This window comes from Zootoca vivipara, chromosome 6 (genome assembly GCF_963506605.1).
Source record: "Zootoca vivipara chromosome 6, rZooViv1.1, whole genome shotgun sequence".
In the NCBI taxonomy this organism is placed as follows: domain Eukaryota; kingdom Metazoa; phylum Chordata; class Lepidosauria; order Squamata; family Lacertidae; genus Zootoca; species Zootoca vivipara.
The window spans coordinates 3,817,020-3,836,955 of NC_083281.1; the positions used below are offsets into that span (position 1 = coordinate 3,817,020).

General features: G+C 49.8%; 1 protein-coding gene across 1 annotated transcript in view; it reads right to left on the reverse strand.

Annotated features, from left to right (window-relative positions):
- Positions 1 to 19,936, reverse strand: part of APC2 (APC regulator of WNT signaling pathway 2) — a 59,485-nt gene that overhangs the window by 9,883 nt on the left and 29,666 nt on the right. The window contains exons 8-13 of the mRNA XM_035121054.2: positions 14,810 to 14,899; positions 12,422 to 12,809; positions 11,366 to 11,461; positions 8,646 to 8,785; positions 1,242 to 1,319; positions 66 to 182 (exon numbers count right to left, since the gene is read on the reverse strand). Of these exons, the coding sequence (XP_034976945.2) occupies positions 66 to 182; positions 1,242 to 1,319; positions 8,646 to 8,785; positions 11,366 to 11,461; positions 12,422 to 12,809; positions 14,810 to 14,899 (909 nt within the window). The remainder of the gene's footprint in view (positions 1 to 65; positions 183 to 1,241; positions 1,320 to 8,645; positions 8,786 to 11,365; positions 11,462 to 12,421; positions 12,810 to 14,809; positions 14,900 to 19,936) is intronic.

Below are 19,936 nucleotides of genomic sequence, written 5' to 3' on the forward strand. Positions count from 1 at the left end.
AGCCAGATGGGTGGGGTATAAATAAATAAATAATAATAATAATAATAACCCGCTTCCCAGCTCACCTTGTTGGCCCTCAGGGCGCACTGCATCAGGCCCGTGACACTGCCAACTTCCCTCAACACCTTCTTGCTATTCATGTCGGCACGCCAGGAGAGGTTACGGAGGATGCTCGAGACCACCTGAGAGGAGGAGGAAGAAGAGGATCGGGAGAGAAGGGGAGGGAAGCCGATTACTGATCTCGGAAGGGCACAGAGTTCAAATGACGGTAGCCAGCAGCTTTAGAAGGCTGCCGTGCTTGCGTGGGACTTCGCTAAATTCAGCGGGATTTGCTGATGCAGGACAAAACTTCGGAACTCCCTGCTGGTGGACACCAGGCAGGTGCCTCCCCTGCGCTTTTTTTCAGCACCTGCTAAAAACATCTCCGTTCGGAGAATCCTATTCAGTTGTATAGAATGTGTTTTAATCTGGTTTTTAGGTTACCATTTTTTTTATTTAAAAAAAGGTTGTCAGTGGTGGTTTTCAGCTGTTTCCTTTGTTTGTTTTTTTGCTGATAACTTCATTGCTTCATTCTTTGTGTCGTTGTTTTGCCTTTGCATTTGGGCGACATAGAAATCTTATGCAATAAATATATATACATATAAATCAGGGAAAATATATGTTAAAATGCCTACACACACACACACACACCCCAATGTGGGAATGTGGAGAACTTAACTGAAGATGAGTGGAGGGGGGAAGGAATTACAAAAATGGAGAGAAAGTGAAATGGATGGATACACTCGTTCCTCATTGTCACAACCCTGCACATCGGCCCAACACATCTAGAGAAGGGCGCCAGGTTGGTGACGTCTGTGAGGAAGTGTGTGGAAGTCTTCTGCAGAAGTGTGGAAGTCTTCTGCGGAATTGTGGAAGTCTTTGCGGAATTGTGGAAGTCTTCTGTGGAAGTGTGGAAGTGTGGAAGTCTTCTGCGGAATTGTGGAAGTCTTCTGTGGAAGTGTGGAAGTCTTCTGTGGAAGTGTGGAAGTCTTCTGCAGAATTGTGGAAGTCTTCTGCCAAAGTCTGTGGAAGTGTGGAAGTCTTTTGCAAAAGTGTGTGGAAGTCTCTTGCAAAAGTGTGTGGAAGTCTTCTGTAGAAGCGCGTGGAAGTTTGCACAGAACCGTGTGGAAGTCAGCTAAGGAATCTTGCTGTGGGCAGATGCAAGCAGATCACCACCCCCCTTGCCTTTGAGCCATCCTTACCTGATGGAGGTCTTCACTTTCAGACGCCAACTGCGCCACAATGGCCTGCATACATCTCTGGCGGGAGCACAACGTCGCCTGGGTTAGGATGGGGGTGGGGCAAAATGAGAAACGAAGGTGGAGAGGTGGAGAGAAGGGTCATAATCTGAGAATCTGCTGTGGTCTCCCATCAAAACCAGCTCGCCCCTTTACCTTCAAATGCTCCTCATTTCTGCATTTCGCCTCCAAAGCGCAATGCGCCCATAAACAGTAGACAGGTGGTACCCCAACCTTTTTTAGGGGGCGCCCCTTTGGTCCCACAAACTCATCCCCAGTGCTCCCCCACCCCACTATATAAAAGAGCATTGATAAGTGGTTTGCAGGACCGGCTGCGGAAAATCATAAATTCAAAACAGCAATCTGGTACGCCGGCTGAGACCCTCCCTGCCCGCAGACTGTCTCTCCAGAGTGGTCCATGCTCTGGTTATCACCTGCTTAGACTGCTGCAATGCGCTCTACATGGGGCTGCCTTTGAAGGTGATTCAGAAACTGCAACTAATCCAGAATGCGGCTGCCAGACTGGGGACTGGGAGTGGCTGATGGGACCATATTACACCAGTCCTGAAAGATTTACATTGGCTCCCAGTACATTTCCAAGTGCAATTCAAAGTGTTGGTGCTGACCTTTAAAGCCTTAAACAGCCTCTGCCCAGTATACCTGAAGGAGCGTCTCCACCCCCATTGTTCTGCCCGGAAACTGAGGTCCAACTTTGAGGGCCTTCTGGCGTTTCCCTCCCTGTGAGAAGCGAGGTTACAGGGAACCAGGCAGAGGGCCTTCTCGGTTGTGGCACCCGCCCTGTGGAACGCCCTCCTGCCAGATGTCAAGGAAATGAACAACGATCTGCCTTTTAGAAGACATCTGAAGGCAGCCCTGTTTAAGGAAGTTTTTAATGTTTGACATTTTATCGTGTTTTTAATATTATGTTGGGAGTGGCTGGGGAAACCCAGACAGATGAGCGAGGTATAAATAATACATTATGATGATGATGATGTTGATGATGATGGCAGCTTTTCAAAGTCCGATAGGGACCTACAGCTCCAGCGGTTTCCCCGGAACCGATTGGAGTTGATTAGACTTTCCCCTGCATGTTATTTTCTTTAACGCTTTCGAGCCTCAGAAGGTTAATAATAATAATAATAATAATAATAATAATAATAATAATAATAATATATTATTTATATCCTGCCCATCTGGCTGGGTTTCCCCAGCCACTCTGGGCGGCTTCCAACACAACTGTCACAGTGGCCGGAGTGGGCTACTTCAGAGTAACGACGCTACGCAGCTCTGCATTTTATTCTTTTATTGGTGCTGCGTATTTACAGTGCTGAAGTCATTGCTATTTACACGGAGTGATGTGGTCAGTCGGTTCCAGAACCTCCGAATGGCTTTTGGCGCGTCTTTCTCCAACACAAAAGCTTTGGCAGACCCATCCTCTTTCCCCTCCTCTTTCTGCGTAATTCCGGAGTTGGGGGGATGGGTCTCCCCCCCTTATTCGCCCCTTCCTGTCCCACCTGGGACCCTGGCTCCTCTACCTTGCCTGAGCCTCGGACACGACTTCCTGCTTCCCCATTGGAATCGGAACTCTCTCTGCTTTCCCCTGTGCTCGGGGATGGGCTTGAACTCAGGAGGGGAGGGACTTCGCGATATCCCCTGTCCCTCACATCCACCCCCCTCCCAAGCTCTCCTTCACCCCTCCCCAGGTCCCCCCCAGGTGTCGGTGACGACTGGAAGCCTAAGAACTCAGTGCCTTCCGAGCCCGTTGGTGTGAACACCTCCCCCCAGTCCTGCGATCCCCCCCCTTCCGCCTGGGAGGACGGGAATCCCAAAAAGTCCGTGGCGTCAGAGCTGGTAGGGGTAAAAATGTTCTGCCAATCTGCTCCTTCCTCTGACTGGGTGGATCTCGGTGACACCCATACCTCATCCTCTGGTTCCTCAAACTCCGCTTCCCAGCGCCATGGTGAACTGCTCTCCCGTGCTTCCTCCCCCTCCCCCTCCCTTTCCATGCGCCAGGGCTTAGGTCTATGGGGAAAGAGGGCGTGAAATTCTTCTACCAGGAATTCCTCCTGTATCTGAGTGGCTGGGACCCATTCATTCTGGGACGGTGGAGCATCCTCCCATGCCATGAGGTACTCCAGGCCCCTCACCCCCCTCCTTGAGTCCAGGATGGCCGTGGCCTCATTGAGTTGCTCCCTGCCTTCTCTCTCCCCCCCTCCCTCAGGGGTTTGTTCGCTGCCTCGGAGCCTGCTGCTTTCCCTGTACGGCGACAGCAGCGATCTATGAAACACTGGGTGCACCCTCATGTCCTCTGGCAGTGCCAGCCTGTATGCCACCGGGTTGACCTGTTGCGTGACCGTGAAGGGGCCCAACCTTCTGGGCGCCAGCTTTTTGCACCTCCCTCTGATGGGAAGGCCCTCCGAGGACAACCAAACTTTGTCCCCCACCCTAATGACCTCCCCCGGTCGCCTGTGGCGATCTGCCCCCTTCTTGTACGCCTCCTTGGCTCTCTCCAAGTGTTCTCTGAGCTGCTGGTGCACCGTCTCCAGTTCCTCTGCCCAATCCTCAGCCTGTGGGCCCTCCTCCTCCTCCTCCCCCTCCCTCTCTGGGAAAGATCTGAGGTCGCGCCCGTAATTGGCCTTAAAGGGCGACACCCCTGTGGAGACGTGCACCGCATTGTTGTAGGCAAATTCTGCCAGTGGCAGGCGATCCACCCAGTCCGTTTGCCGCTGGCTGACGTAGCATCTCAGGTACTGCTGCAGAATGGCGTTGACCCTTTCCGCCTGTCCATTGGTCTGCGGGTGTCTAGCCGTCGACAAGCTGACCTCCACCTGCAGGAGGTTCATGAGCCGCCGCCAGAACCTGGAAACAAATTGGCGGCCACGATCCGAAATAACCCTTAAAGGTAATCCATGCAGTCTGAATACGTGATCCACAAACAGTTTGGCTGTCTCTTCTGCAGAGACCGCCCTGGCACACGGTATAAAGTGGCACATTTTGGACATGAGGTCCACCACCACCAACACTGCGGTCTTGCCCCTGGAAGAAGGCAGATCTGTGATGAAGTCCATGGACACCACTTCCCACGGCCTGTGTGGCGTGGCTAAGGGCTCCAGCAATCCCGGTGGCGCTGCTCTGACCACCTTTGCCCGCTGGCAGGTGTCACAGCCCCGTACATAGTCTCGAACATCTTCCCGCACCCCTGGCCACCAGAAGTGTCTCATGACTAGGTGAGCGGTTTTGTCCCTCCCAAAATGACCCGCCGTTGGGTTGTCGTGCATCTGCTTGAGGACCGTACGTCTAAGCTGGGTGGTGGGCAGGTACAGTGCACCCTTGTAGAAAAGCAGCCCCCTGCGTTCTGCAAAGTCTTTTGCCTGCTCCCCCCCCCTCTCAGTTCTCTGAAGATGCGGTTGGCAAATTCATCCGCTGCCGTCAGTGCTGTGAGCTCCGCCTCGCTCACCACTGCTGCTCCGCAGGACCATGCTGACGGGGGGAAATGTGCCTGGGTGCCGGTGGCGCCTCCTCCTCCATGTACTCTGGCTTGCGGGAGAGGGCATCCGCCCTGACATTCTGCTCTCCCGGGATGTAGTGTATGGAGAAGTTGAAGTTCGAGAAGAACTCTGCCCACCGTATCTGCCGCTGGTTGAGCACCCTGGCAGTTCTCCAGAACTCCAGGTTCTTGTGGTCTGTGCACACCTGGATGGGGTGCTTGGCGCCCACCAGGAAGTGTCTCCAGTGCTGGAACGCAGCGTGGATCGCAAGAAGTTCCCTATCAAACACCGTGTAGTTTCGCTCTGGCTGGGTCAACTTCCTGGAGAAGAAGGCACAGGGTCTCCACTCTCTGTTGGCGTCCAGTTGCAACAAAATGGCGCCCACAGCTTTATCAGAAGCATCTGTCTCCACGCGTAGGGGCGCGTCCTGAACCACGTGGAACAGGTTCTGGTCTGAGGCGAACACCCTCTTGAGGCTTTCGAACGCTGCTTGCGCCTCTGGTGTCCACCTGAACTTCTGCTTGCCTCTCAGGCAGTCAGTGATGGGAGCCGTAACGCGCGAGAAGTTCTTGATGAACTTCCTGTAGAAGTTGGCGAAGCCTAGTAGGCGTTGGGCATCTTTGCGCGTCCTGGGGCTGTGCCAGTCCAGGATGGCCTGCACCTTGTCCTTGTCCATCGCCAGCCCCTTGTCTGACAGCTTGTAGCCCAGGAAGTCCACCTCCTTGGTGTGAAACTTGCACTTCTCCAGCTTCACATACAGGTGGTTCTCCTTCAGGCGCTGCAACACCTCCCTGACATCTTTCACATGCTGCACTGGGTCATCGGAATAGATAAGGATGTCATCCAGGAAGACCAAGCATTTCCTGAAGAGGAGGGACCCCAGGACGTGGTGCATGAAGGCCTGGAAGCATGCTGAGCCCCCTTGCAACCCGAAGGGCATCACCAGATATTCAAAAGAGCCCAGAGGCGTGAACATCGTGGTTTTCCATTCATCGCCTTCCCGGATCCTGATCAAGTTGTACGCCCCCCTCAGGTCTAGCTTGGTGAAAATCTTGCCCCTGCGTGCCGCTGTCAGGAGATCATCCACTCTGGGCATGGGGAAAGCCACTGGCTCTGTCACTGAATTCAGCCGTCTAAAATCCACCACAAGACGGCGCTGTTGCGTGTCTTTCTTGTCCACCCAGAAGACTGGGCTGCCCCCTGCTGCCTTGCTTTCTCTGATGAACCCCCGCTTGAGGTTCTTGTCGATGAAAGCGCGCAGATCCTCCAGTTCCTGGTCTGACATGGCGTACAGCTTGGCTGGGGGTATAGTTGCCCCTGGCACCAGGTTGATCTGGCAGTCAAAAGGCCTGTGTGGGGGTAGGTGGTCGGACTCCGCTTCGCTGAAGACCTCCTGCAGGTCCCAGTACGGCTTGGGTATCGCCTCCCCCCCTTTGACGTGCATGGTGGCTACCGTGGCTATCGGAGGCCCCTCCCCTGGTTGGTGCTGCATGCAATGTTCCAGGCAAAAGTCCGATCCAAAAGTGATGCACCTCTGGTGCCAACTGATGGAGGGGTCGTGGCGCGCCAGCCAGCTCATGCCCAAAACGATGGGGGGGTCTGAGATGGTGGTGACGTTGAATGCCAGCGTCTCTGAGTGCCTTCCCACCGTCATTTTCATGGGGGGGGGTTTGATGAGTGATGGCCCCTCCCAGCAGCTCTCTGCCGTCAATGGTTGCCACGTGCAGAGGAAAATCCAGCTGCAGAAGCTGGATCTGGTGCTCTTCTGCAAAGTTTCTCGAGAAGAAGTTCGCTGACGCCCCACTGTCAATTAGGGCGAGGACTGTCAGGGGATAGCCATTTGGGAGCGTGAGCGTCACTTCTAGAACCACTCCTGCTCTGGGAGGGGTGGGCTGGCTCTGCTCCTCTCTGTGCGGGTGGGTGGGCTGGGGCTGTTGTCTGCTGACTGTGCCTGGCTGCTGCCCCTTGTCTCCTGCAGCCAGGCTTTCTCGTTTCCCTGCTGTGGTGCTGCGTCAGTGGGGGAGGGCACAACCGTTCCCGCCTTTCCTTGCCACTCCCTGCGATGTGGGCAGTCTCTGACGAGATGCTGGGGGGAGTTGCAGAGAAAGCAATTCCCACCCCTTCCCTCCTTGCGTCTTGGCGCCGCTGGGGTTTGAAAAGCCCCCGCGCGCGCGCGCTATCAATCTGCATGGGTTCCTGGTCCTGGCTGGCCCCAGGCGTGGCTTGAAAGGGTTGTTGGGGGAGTGGCTTCTGCGACCGTGGGAACCAAGCCCGCTTTGCGCGCGTTGCTTGCTTGTCGCTCCACCGGGATTCCTGTCGCACCCCCACCGCCAGAGCCGCTTTGCTCAGCTGATCCATATTACTGGGCTTTGGACCTCTCGAGAGCTCATCCTTCACCTCCTCATGCAACCCCAAGTAGAACGCCGCTTGCATTGGGGGTGACTCCAGTTCCCACCCCAATCTGTGCACCAGCATGGTGAATTTCGCCCAATACGCGCGAACTGTCATATTTCCTTGGCGTAAATTATGAAGTTCCTCCTTAGTCTGGTCCATATGACTATCGGACGAATACATCGTTTTCAAACCTTCTAGAAATAGTTTGACATTCTTCATGCAAGGATTCTTTGTTGCGATTAACGGTCTTAGCCACTCCCTGGCTGCCCCGGTAAGGTGCTCCACAATAAACGCTACCCTGTGCTCATCATCAGGGAACTCATCGTGGTGCAGCTCAAGAGCATACACAATCTCAGTCTCAAAGCCCTGATATTCCCTCGGGTCTCCATTGAACTTGCTTACTAGGGTCCCGGCTCTCCTTCCTGGCAGCACTTGGACTTGGGGTGCCCCTCCCGCCTTGTTTTTCTCTGCATCCAGCTTGTTTTGGAGGTCTACCGCCACCGCCCTTAATTCCTGCTCTCTTTCCTGTAGCGCTCTCACCTGTTCCGCAAGTTGTAGCCGGTCGTCCTGGACCTTCTTAGTCTCTTCTTTAGCTGCCTTCAATTCCCCCTGCGCCTGCAGCGACAGCTTCTGCAGTTCTTGCTGGGCTTGCTCCGCGATCTGCCGCCATCTCTCCGCCTCTGACACGCTCATCCCGGCAACTCCAAAGTAGCCCAAAAAAGGATTCGGAGGTTGCTGTCACAGTGGCCGGAGTGGGCTACTTCAGAGTAACGACGCTACGCAGCTCTGCATTTTATTCTTTTATTGGTGCTGCGTATTTACAGTGCTGAAGTCATTGCTATTTACACGGAGTGATGTGGTCAGTCGGTTCCAGAACCTCCGAATGGCTTTTGGCGCGTCTTTCTCCAACACAAAAGCTTTGGCAGACCCATCCTCTTTCCCCTCCTCTTTCTGCGTAATTCCGGAGTTGGGGGGATGGGTCTCCCCCCCCTTATTCGCCCCTTCCTGTCCCACCTGGGACCCTGGCTCCTCTACCTTGCCTGAGCCTCGGACACGACTTCCTGCTTCCCCATTGGAATCGGAACTCTCTCTGCTTTCCCCTGTGCTCGGGGATGGGCTTGAACTCAGGAGGGGAGGGACTTCGCGATATCCCCTGTCCCTCACAACAACATTAAAATTCAATAATCTATTAAAAAACTTCCCTAAACAGGGCTGCCTTCAGATGTCTCGTAAAAGGCTGGTAGTTGTTTTCTCTTTGACCTCTGGTGGGAGGGGGTTCCACAGGGCGGGTGCCACTACCGAGAAGGCCCCTCTCCCTGGTTCCCTGTAACTTGGCTTCTCGCAGGGAGGGAACCGCCAGAAGGCCCTCAGTGTCCGGGCAGAACAATGGGGGTTCTCCGCTTTGGGATTCCGTACGCCGAGCGATGCCGAAATCTCTGCAAACGGAGAACCCTCCGCCGAAGTCCATTCCCACCCCCCACAGTACCTTGTTGACAACATCCCCAAATGTGAGGTTCGTGAGAGCCATGCCGGTGTAACGCCGCAGGGCCAGGTTGAGGGGGTCGCTGGTCATTCGGTGCATTTCGTAGTCTACCTGGAGCAGTTCGGCAACAGCCTGCAGACCGCCTAGGAAGAAGAAAGGGGAGGCTTCGAACTGCTTCTCTGTTTGACCCCGGACATATTTAAGAGCATCTCTCTCTCTTTTAATGTAAGTTGTTTTCCATTTTGTAATATACATTCACATCACAACACTCCACTTTACCTCCCTGGCTCTTTAGAGCCTGTCGACTTCCTTCCCTCCTGCCTCACAGCTTTCAAAATTAACCTTTCTATCATTGCCTTTTGCATGTTTTCCAATTCTAATTACACTCATTACAAAACAGCTCAAAAATTAAATAAATATAGACAGGTAGAAAATTCCTCCTTACGAGTCTTCAGACAACCCCACTAGTGATGTTAATTGCTTGCAATAATCTTTCAAATATTGACTAAATTTGCTCTAGTCCTTTTGGAATACTTGACCGTGCTGGTTTTGGATTTTTCCCGCCAGCTTCGCCAGTTCTGAAAAGTCCATCATTTTCATCTGCCACTCTTCTTTCGTTGGTACTTCTTCTTGTTTCCCTTTTTGGGCTAAAATAATTCTTGCCGCAGTTGTCGCGTACATAAACAATCTTTTGTCTTCCTTTGGTATCTCTTCACCTGCTGTACCCAGTAAAAAGGCTTCTGGTTTTTTTAACAAAAGTATTTTTAAACATTTGCTTTAACTCATTATATATTGTTTCCCAGAAAGCCTTTACCTCTTTACAAGTCCACCACATGTGGTAGAAGATACCTTCCTTCTTTTTACAGTTCCAGCACTCCTTAGTTCTTGTCTTACACATTTTGGCAAGTTTAGCTGGTGTTAAATACCATCTGTACATCATTTTCATAACATTTTCTTTAAGTGCACTGCATGCAGTAAAGTTAATACCTTCCAAAGAAAAGCATTCCTATTCCTCCCCTCTTACAGTCCTAGAGTGGGACAGGTGAGAATATTCTCCTATTTTAAATGAAAATTCTCCAATATTCTCATTAATCGAGAATATTCTCCAGAAATTTTTTCTCAATAATATTCTCCAGAAGATTATTCTCGAGAATTTAACATTACTAGAGACAGGACTATAAGAAGGAATAATAGAATCATAGAATCATAGAGTTGGAAGAGACCACAAGGGCCATCCAGTCCAACCCCCTGCCAATCAGGAAACATCATCAAAGCATTCTTGACATATGTCTGTCAAGCCTCTGCTTAAAGACCTCCAAAGAAGGAGACTCCACCACACTCCTTGGCAGCAAATTCCACTCCCGAACAGCTCTTACTGTCAGGAAGTTCTTCCTAATGTTTAGGTGGAATCTTCTTTCTTGTAGTTTGAATCCATTGCTCCGTGTCCGCTTCTCTGGAGCAGCAGAAAACAACCTTTCACCCTCCTCTATATGACATCCTTTTATATATTTGAACATGGCTATCATATCACCCCTTAACCTTCTCTTCTCCAGGCTAAACATACCCAGCTCCCTAAGCCGTTCCTCATAAGGCATCGTTTCCAGGCCTTTGACCATTTTGGTTGCCCTCTTCTGGACACGTTCCAGCTTGTCAGGATCCTTCTTGAACTGCGGTGCCCAGAACTGGACACAGTACTCCAGGTGAGGTCTGACCAGAGCAGAATACAGTGGTACTATTACTTCCCTTGATCTAGATGCTATACTCCTGTTGATGCAGCCCAGAATTGCATTGGCTTTTTTAGCTGCTGCATCACACTGTTGACTCATGTCAAGGAGTGATAACAAAAGAAGAGAATTTACCCAAGGTTTTTTTTGGGGTGGCCTTGTAGTAAGGTATCATTGGGAAAGTATATATCATTGGGAAATGAGATATAATGAATTGAAAAGGGTGTTTAAAATAACATTTGAAAAACAACAACCCAGAAGGTTTTCTTTTGGGAATTATAGGGACCAGAACTACCTAAACTGTATAGAAACATATTCATGTGTGCGACTACAGCGGCAAGAATGTTACTCGCCCCAAAATGGAAAGAAGAAGAAGTCCCAGCAAAGGAAGAACAGATACAGAAAGTTATGGACTACGCAGAAATACGCAAAACTTACCGGAAGAATGAGAAATCAATATAAACTTTTTTAAAAATAAAAGAATGGAAATGGTTTATTGAATATTTACAGGTTGTAAATTGTAAGCAGATAAGAACATTGGTAGGGTTATTGTAATGACCTGCAGTTTTATAAGAGTATAAATTTAGATGAATAAATGAGCAAATTAAGTTAATTTGGATATGCAGACGATGTTAAAAATGAATTTAAGGAACCGCGCAGGAAGAGGGGGAAGGAAGTCAAGGTTGGAAATGGTAAAAGGACTGTAAAATTAGTGAAATGTATAAACCTGAAAAGCATAAATAATTTTTTTTAAGGAAGAATTGTAGAGTTGAGGGGGACCCCCAAAGGGCATCTAGCTCAACCCCTGGCAAGGCAGGAATCACAGAAAAGTGGGCAGAGGGGGCAGAGAGCGAGAGACAAGCAGGACGGGGCAGATATCGGCCACATTTTTTAAATTTATTTTATGCAGGAAAGAAAATGGCTAGTGACAGGCAGGATTCTATGACGTCATATTTTGTGGGAGGGAAGGAGAATGGTAGAAACTTAATTTCTGCTTACCCAGCTCGTTCATAGCCCGGCGATAGTCTTCGTCGAAGGAGAGCTTCATGATGGCACACGTGGCTTGGCAGATTTGCGGCTCGATGGGAACGGGCCCTGCCAAGAAAAACGTACATGAGCTGTATTTATAGATAGTTGAGCTCAGAAGGGCAACTCTGAAAATATTTAACAGCGTAGAGACCTCTCTCAGCTGTAGACTCTGCCTTGCGACTCAGTCGAAGGAACCTAGGGGTCGCCTGTGGTGCAGAGTCAGGCCATCTCGCTCAGCACTGACTGGCAGAGGCCCTCCAGGGCTTGGGGCAGAAGATGCCCTCCACCTTTCCTGAACCTTCTGCACACCAAGTAGATGCTCTCCCCCTAAGCAATGTCCCCCTCTAAAGATCAGGTAAGATTCCAGTCCTTGCTGTTAAAAGGAAGCCGCTTTCTACGAAGACAAACAGCCACTCCGCCTAGGTCAGTATCACTGACAAAGACCGGCAGAAGCTCCCCAGGGCGAACTCTTTATGAGCAAAAATACAATCTGCACAGGAACTTCAGGCCCCTGCCAGTCCTTGGAAGTAGCCTCTGTGCAGTACCCTTTCTGGCCTGCTGCCGTGGTGGCGCTATAGAGCTCGGGCTGGCGAACATCCTCTGATGGGACGCGGGTGGCGCTGTGGTCTAAACCACTGAGCCTCTTGGGCTTGCCAATCGGGAGGTCGGCGGTTCGAATCCCCACGACGGGGTGAGCTCCCGTTGCTCCATCCCAGCTCCTGCCGGCCTAGCAGTTCGAAAGCACGGCAGCGCAAGTAGATAAATAGGTACCACTGCGGTGGGAAGGTAAATGGCGTATCTGTGCACTCTGGTTTCTGTCATGCGCCAGAAGCGGTTTAGTCCTGCTGGCCACATGACCCAGAAAGCTGTCTGTGGACAAACGCCGGCTCATCTCGGCCTAAAAGCGAGATGACCGCCGCAACCCCACAGTCGCCTTTGACTGGACTTAACCGTCCAGGGGTCAGTTTACTTTTACCTTTTACCCGGACAGCGAGAAGGGGATCTGCAAGACCCAGCTGGTTTTACCTGCTCCCCCCTCGGGGGTCTTTGCTCCCTCCTTGATGTGAGCCTTCAGCCAGTCCCAGCAGGTCTCCGAGTAGGAGCGGATCTGCTCCAAAACGTGCAGCACTCGCATCTCCTTCTTGGCCTGCCCTTCGTCGGGCTGCGAAAAGACGATGTTGTGCAGGGCGGCATTGGCCCGCATGCGGCAGTCTTTCCCGGCGACTCCGGGGCTCTCGGGGGCCTCCGGCTCCCGGTCCGTGTCATGGAGGATCTGGACGAGGAGGGGCAGGCAGCCCGACTTCCGCATGGCCAGGCAGCTCTCCTGGGAGCTGGACATCGCCAGCAGGGTGCGCGACATGTCCTCTTTGTCCCGGGTGGCGAGCATGGAAAGGAGCCAGAATACGACCTCCACCTGCAAAAGGTGGAAAGGGAGAATCGGATGCAGCTGTCAAAGGTAGCCAGCCGCCAGTGGGTGCTTGTGTAAAAGCTGTGGACGTGTCAAAAGGTAAGGGAGTAAGATTTAGTCTGGTGGGAGGGAATACTAAGGGAGAGAAGTGTTTTAATAGTTAGGTTTGAATTTTTCTGGATAAAGGGTAGAGAATTTTAAGGTAAAAATGCAAAAGTGAAGGCTGAAGGGTCAATGTTTAAAAAGAAGCTATAATTTGGAAGAAAGAATGGGAATATAGAATTAGAAACTGCAAGAATGAATATATTATTGAGAACCCAAAAGGGGGGAATGAGGAAGTCCAAAAAGTTTAGAATTGGAGCTGAAGAATGTCTATACATCTTATTGTTATATAATATGTGAAGAATTGTGGGAGATAAGATTTGATGATGTTGTTTTATATAATTTTTCTTTTTCTTTTTTTCTGTATTTTTCTATTTTTATTTTTTTTTATTTTTTTCACTTTTTTCTTCTTCTATGTAAAATCCAATAAAAATTACTTTTAAAAAAAAAGGTAAAAGAGTATCCAGGAACGATGGATAATGAATTGAAAATTTTTTTTGAAAGCAAGTGGGGTTGTTTAAAAATTATCTGTGTAAATATGGCTCCCAAAGCAATACAGTGGTACCTTGGTTCTCAAACGCCTTTGTTCCCAAACACCAAAAATCCGGAAGTAAGTGTTCTGGCTTTTGAACATTTCGGAAGTCAAACGGACTTCAAGCTACCACTGTATTTGGCGCTTTTGGTTTTGCTATTTATTTTGTGTTTTTGAGGCTTTTTCGGTTCATTGGTTTTTGTGTGGAACCCAGTTCAGCTGATTGATTGTGTGACTGCGGAAATGGATAAAAGGCTCCCCCTCCAAACAATGACTATCATCAGAGAAAGTAAGAAATCATTATTTTTTCGATTTTCATCATCGACAATACTGTCTTATTTATTTTATAGTACAGTCCATTGATTATTGCTTTCATTGTATGGATCAATGGTCCCGTTAGAGCGTAAAATTCACGTCCAATTGCTGTTTTAGGGGTTGTTTTCAAAAGTCTGGAACGAATTAATCCATTTTTGGAACGAGACCATCTATATATATAAAAATGTAAAAATCGTGAAAGTGCGTGTTCCACTTTTCTCCGTAACCGCTTGACCGATCGTCCTGAAATTTTGACACAACGATCCAGGCCACTCCCCAAGCGTTGTTAAAAAAAATCCCTCAAATTTCACACCTGGGCAGGTAGAAACCTGCTTTTCCACAAAGTAAAATAGCGCCCTCAAGTGGATTTCCTCCCACAGAACACCCTCTCCCTTCCTGTGAAATCTACACCACACCCACAAACCCCGCCTCCACCACGAGATCCACCACTCACATACATCCATCCGGCAGAGGTGTTGAAGACCAAACCAACTGAAAATGCCTTTTCCAGCAACAAGGCCCAACATTGCCAAGTGGAGGTAGGGGCCTGCCTGGGGGGGGATGGGGGCCAAATAGGGAGCAGGGATACGTAATGGGTCAGAACAGGGTGGGGGGAGACACAGGGATGAAACCTTCCCTCTCCGCAGTATCTCGCCTCGGCTCAGGGGGACTCTGAGGCTCAGGGGGATCTGAAGGGGGGGCTATTACCCTCCATTTCACAGACTAACACACAGCAACGCATGCAGGGCCAGCTATTGATCCATAAAATGAAAAGCAAGAAACAATGTACTGCAGTCACACAATCAGCCAGTAGCTGAACTGGGTTCCACACAGTCACAAAAACAAAACAAAAAGAGCTGCAAAAACAAAAACGCAAAATAAATAGCAGAAACAGACAGACCTCAGCATAACACTGAAACTGGAAGTGTAACACTCAAAACGGAGCATGTTCGGCTTCCCAAAAAAAGTTTGCAAACCGGAACACTTACTTCCAGGTTTGCAGTGTTTGGGTTCCAAGTTGTTTGAGAACCAAGTTGCCCCTGTAAAAGCAACTTACCTTGTTGTTGCCTGGGTGATTCCCATCTTCAGGGTGGGTGGGAATCTCAAGGCTACCATCCTCTTCCAGGCCAGAGAGTTTCCCGCAGAGCTGGGGGGAAAAGAAAGAATTTAAAAATAATATAGTTTTGTTTTGTTTTGTTTTCTCAAACCAAATCTGCCAGGATTCACCATGCTGGCAGAGAAATCCCCAGCGGGACTGGGATCCCGAAGGGCCAGGGTTCGAATCCCCACTTCAGCCATGCCACAACCTGGGTGGTTTTGGACCAGACTCGCCTACCTCACAGGGTTGTCGAGAGGAACCAAAACCAAAAGAAAATGAAACAGAGAGGAGGAGGAGAGCCACATGCGCCACCTTGAGCTCCCTGGAAGACGGGATGTAAAATTTTAAAAAGAATACCAATAATAATAAACGCAATTGATTGATCAATCAATTATGTTGCAATTTTATGTTGTGGGCAGCCGTGAGATCTATGGATGAAGGGCTGTATATAATAATAATAATAATAATAATAATAATAATAATAATAATAATAATTTATTATTTATACCCCGCCCATCTGGCCGGGTCTCCCCAGCCACTCTGGGTGGCTTCCAACAGAAGAATAAAACACAATAATTATTAAACATTAAAAGCCTCCCTGAACAGGGCTGCCTTCAGATGTCTTCTAAAAGTCTGGTAGTTGTTTTCCTTTTTGACATCTGTTGGGAGGGCGTTCCACAGGGCGGGTGCCACTATCGAGAAGTCCCTCTGCCTAGTTCCCTGCAACTTGGCTTCTCGCAACGAGGGAACCGCCAGAAGGCCCTCGACGCTGGACCTCAGTGTCCGGGCAGAATGATGGAGGTGGAGATGCTCCGTCAGGTATACTGGACCGAGGCCATTTAGGGCTTTAAAGGTCAGCACCAACACTTTGAATTGAATTATCATCATCATCATCATTATTAATATTACATTTGTATATTAGTAATAATAATAAAAAAGACCCAGGTGGCGCTGTGGTTAAACCACTGAGCCTAGGGCTTGCTGATCAGAAGGTCGGTGGTTCGAATCTCTGTGACGGGGTGAGCTCCTGTTGCTTGGTCCCAGCTCCTGCCCACCTAGCAGTTCGAAAGCACGTCAAAGTGCAAGTAGATAAATAGGTACCGCTCTGGCAGGAAGGTAAACGGCGTTTCCGTGTGCTGCTCTGGTTTGCCAGAAGCGGCTTTGTCATGCTGGCCACATGACCTGGAAGCTATACGCCGGCTCCCTCGGCCAATAATGCGAGATGAGCGTGCAACCCCAGAGTCGGTCACGACTGGACCTAATGGTCAGGGGTCCCTTTACCTTTACCTTTAATAATAATGAATCAACCTGGAGCCAGCCTAGAAAGCTAAAATGTGTGCCTCATTAAGGCATAGAAATGCAGTGAATAAATATATCCAGTGCTTTTTTTTTTCTTAAAAAATGTTTGGGGTACTCTCATTTTGACTCAAGAAAACCATCATTTTATGGTTCAGATCGGGGGGGGGGGGGGAATAAATACAGTAAATGGATAAAAGGCAGCCATCGGGGGTATCAACAGAACTGACGATTCACCATGCTACAGAAACTATTTTTTTAAAAAATTAGTTTCTTCCATTAGAATCACAAAATGTTTAGGGGTATGCGTCCCCCCCTGCAACCCCCCCCAGGAAAAAAGCATTGAATATATCAATAAAAAGGGAGCATTTCCCCCAGCAACCCTGACACAGAGGTCCAGCTCTGAGGGCCTTCTGGCGGTTCCCTCCCTGCAAGAAGGGAGGTTACAGGGAACCAGGCAGAGGGCCTTCTCGGTGGTGGCGCCCGCCCTGTGGAACGCCCTCCCGTCAGATGTCAAGGAAATAAACAACTACCTGACTTTTAGAAGACATCTGAAGGCAGCTCTGTTTAAGGGACGTTTTTAATGTTTGGTGTTTTGTTCTGTTTATAATGTTCTGTTGGGAGCTGCCCATAGTGGCTCGGGAAACCTAGCCAGATGGACGGGGTAGAAATATTATTATTATTAATATTATGGGATGACATCTCCACAATTCCCCTTTTAAGCCGAGAACAATGAGGACTGGAATCTAGCACTTGAAGAGAAGGGCCGCGCAGCCCCTCCACCCCCTTAATCCTGATTTTATTTTATTTTACTCTTTGGTGGGACTTCCCAAAAGGAAAGCACACAGCAAAAAATAAATTTTGTGGTAAGGTTAGGATGCACAAAGCCACACAGACCTGGCTTGCATCCCGGTAAATTTTGGTGGCACCGGGTTGTCGGGAGAAGGCAGCTATTGCCTATCCAAATCTTTTCCCTATTTACACACACAAGTTGGCAGCTGTGCCAAATCTGGTTGCGGCCACCAGGCCAGGCTCTCCCCCCCCCCCGCTTTGCTGACCTACTTCTCGTCGCCACGGCAACTGCCTCCCTTTTCCCACAGGGACGCCTGAAAAAAGGCCAGGCTTCCCTTTTTCTTCTTCCTCACTTGGGGAAAGAGAAGGGAGAAAGGAACGGGCAGCTTGGTCCCTGGAACGATGCACAAATCCATCCTTATTCTCCCCGAGGCGCAGGACCAAATCACGGCCCTGGCGTTTGCCCTCCGAGGGATGCCCACAAGGACAAAAACCAACAAAAAACCTCTCCTTTTAAACACCCCTCCAGTTTAGCTATAAGCTAAATGAGCTATAGCTTAAAAACTGGATGAACGTTTCCAAAATATAAGATAATAAAACGAATAAAACAGAACCTACATACAGCAACCGTGTTTTGTGTTGTGTCGGCTCCTATGATGCAAGTCACGGGCCTCGCCTGCTAGCCTGCTCCCTCAAATATCCCTGGTTTGTTCATTTCTATATATAGGGTTTTATTTTATTTGTTTTTTTATATTCTATTTTGGAAATGTAGATCCAGTTTCCCCCCCCCTTCAATTTTTGGGCCCCCTCCCAAGAGAGTGGGGCCCTAAGCTATAGCTTGTTTAGCTTATACAGTCATCACTCTAGTTACGTTCGCTGCCGGATGCGTACACCTTGGGATACGAACGCGCTGAACCTGAAAGTACCGGAATGGGTTCCTTCGGGTTTGGCGATTCACACATGTGCAGAAGCGCCGAATGACGTCATGACCATGCGCTGAATCGCGCTACGAGCATGCGCAGATTCAGTGCTTCAGGTTGCGAACGGGGGTCCGGAACGGATCCCGTTCGCATCTTATAGGTACCCCTGTAAAATCCGGCACTGTCTGATCTAGTCGCTTGCAGGAAAGGCTCATTTGATCTGTCTATCCTGCAGATACGAGGATTCGAATTCACAGGCAGCGGAAGGTCTCTCGTCTTGGCCGCCTGGCTGCCATGACGGCTTAGCATCAACGGCACCAGATCTCCGCCTCGGAGGAAGAGGAAAGGGGTTGCAATGAGACCCACACCACCTCCCTCTGCAACAGACCAGCTTTGGGGCGGGTCTGATGCTGATCATGAACTGAGAAGGTGCAGGGGTCATGGGTGGAGCCAGGATTTATTTGGGGAGGGGGATAGGACACCCAGCTGCCACCCTCCTCTGCCCGTCTCCGTCTAGCAGATTTGGAATGAAACAGCGGTTGTTTCAAATCACTTTCTTTGGAGCCCAAAATTGCTCAGGAAAATCTGTCCAAATCTTTCTATTAATAAATTTTTATTTATTTATTCCTCCATTATTATTATTTAGTGAATTTATATACCGCCCTATACCTGCAGGTCTCAGGGCGGTTCATGTAAAAAGATCACAGTATATAAAATAAGAATAAAAGCAAGAACCCAATAATAGCCAGCCACCCCCCAAAAAGAGCCACATTTTAAAAGGGTATATAGTATGTCAAACAGGGCCTTCTCGGTGGTGGCGCCTGCCCTGTGGAACGCCCTCCCAACAGATGTCAAAAAGGAAAACAACTACCAGACTTTTAGAAGACATCTGAAGGTAGCCCTGTTCAGGGAGGCTTTTAATGTTTAATAGTGTTTTATTCTTCTGTTGGAAGCCGCCCAGAGTGGCTGGGGAGACCCGGCCAGATAGGCGGGGTATAAATAATATATTATTATTATAAGACCCTTATTATAAGACTATTATTATAGATCAGCCAAAGGCCTGGTTAAAAAGGTACGTTTTTTGCCTGGCGCCCAAAGGTGTGTAATGAAGGCACCAGACGAACTTCCCCAGGGAGAGCATTCCACAGACGGGGAGCCACTGCAGAGAAGGCCCCGTTCTCGTGCTGCCACCCTCCGGACCTCTCAAGGAGGAGGCACACGAAGGAAGGACTCAGAAGATGATCTCAGGGTCCAGGTAGGTTCATATGGAAAGAGGCGGTCCTTGAGGTATTGCTGTCCTGAGCTGTTTAAGGCTTTATAGGTCAGAACCAGCACTTTGAATTGGGCCCGGAAACTAATTGGCAACCAGTGCAGTGGGACCAGGATCGGGGCAAGATGCTCAAACCATCTTGCTGTCTGATAAGCAACCTGGCCGCTGAATTCTGCACTGGCTGAAGTTTCCGAACCGTCTTCAGAGGCAGCCCTACGTATAAGGCATTGCAGTATTCTAACCTTGAGGTTACCAGAGCATAGACAACAGGAGTTAGGCCATCCCTGTCCAGATAGGGGTGTAGCTGGGCCACCAGCCGAAGATGATGGAGGTCACTCCAGGCCAATGAGGCCACCTGAGCCTCGAGCGACAGCAAAGGATCCAGGAGGACCCCCAAGCTTCGAACCTGCAATTTACTTGATTGGTTCAGCTGGTCCCTCTCCCCGGCTAAGCCCATGGCAAGGGTGTCCTAAAATTGGCACATTTCCCTCAACTAGTGCCTCTCAGACTGGGCATAGTTTAATGCACATTTCACAGGATAGGAGGGGACAGGTAGACTGCCTCGGAATATGGGGTTTCTGATGTAACAAGCCTCTCTCTGCTCCTCTGTCGCCTCTAAGAAGAAGCGGGGGGGGGGCGTGTTGGACTGCATTTGCTCACGAGCAAGCCTTCTTGGGGGAGCGGGAAACACCTGCCGAGGTGGGAGGAGCCTGAGGATAAAGTTGGCATGGCAACCGATACCCGTTTTGCCTGAGGGGCGTGGCCTCAGGACAGTCCTGAGGGCCGGGCAGAGAGAACCCGAGGGCC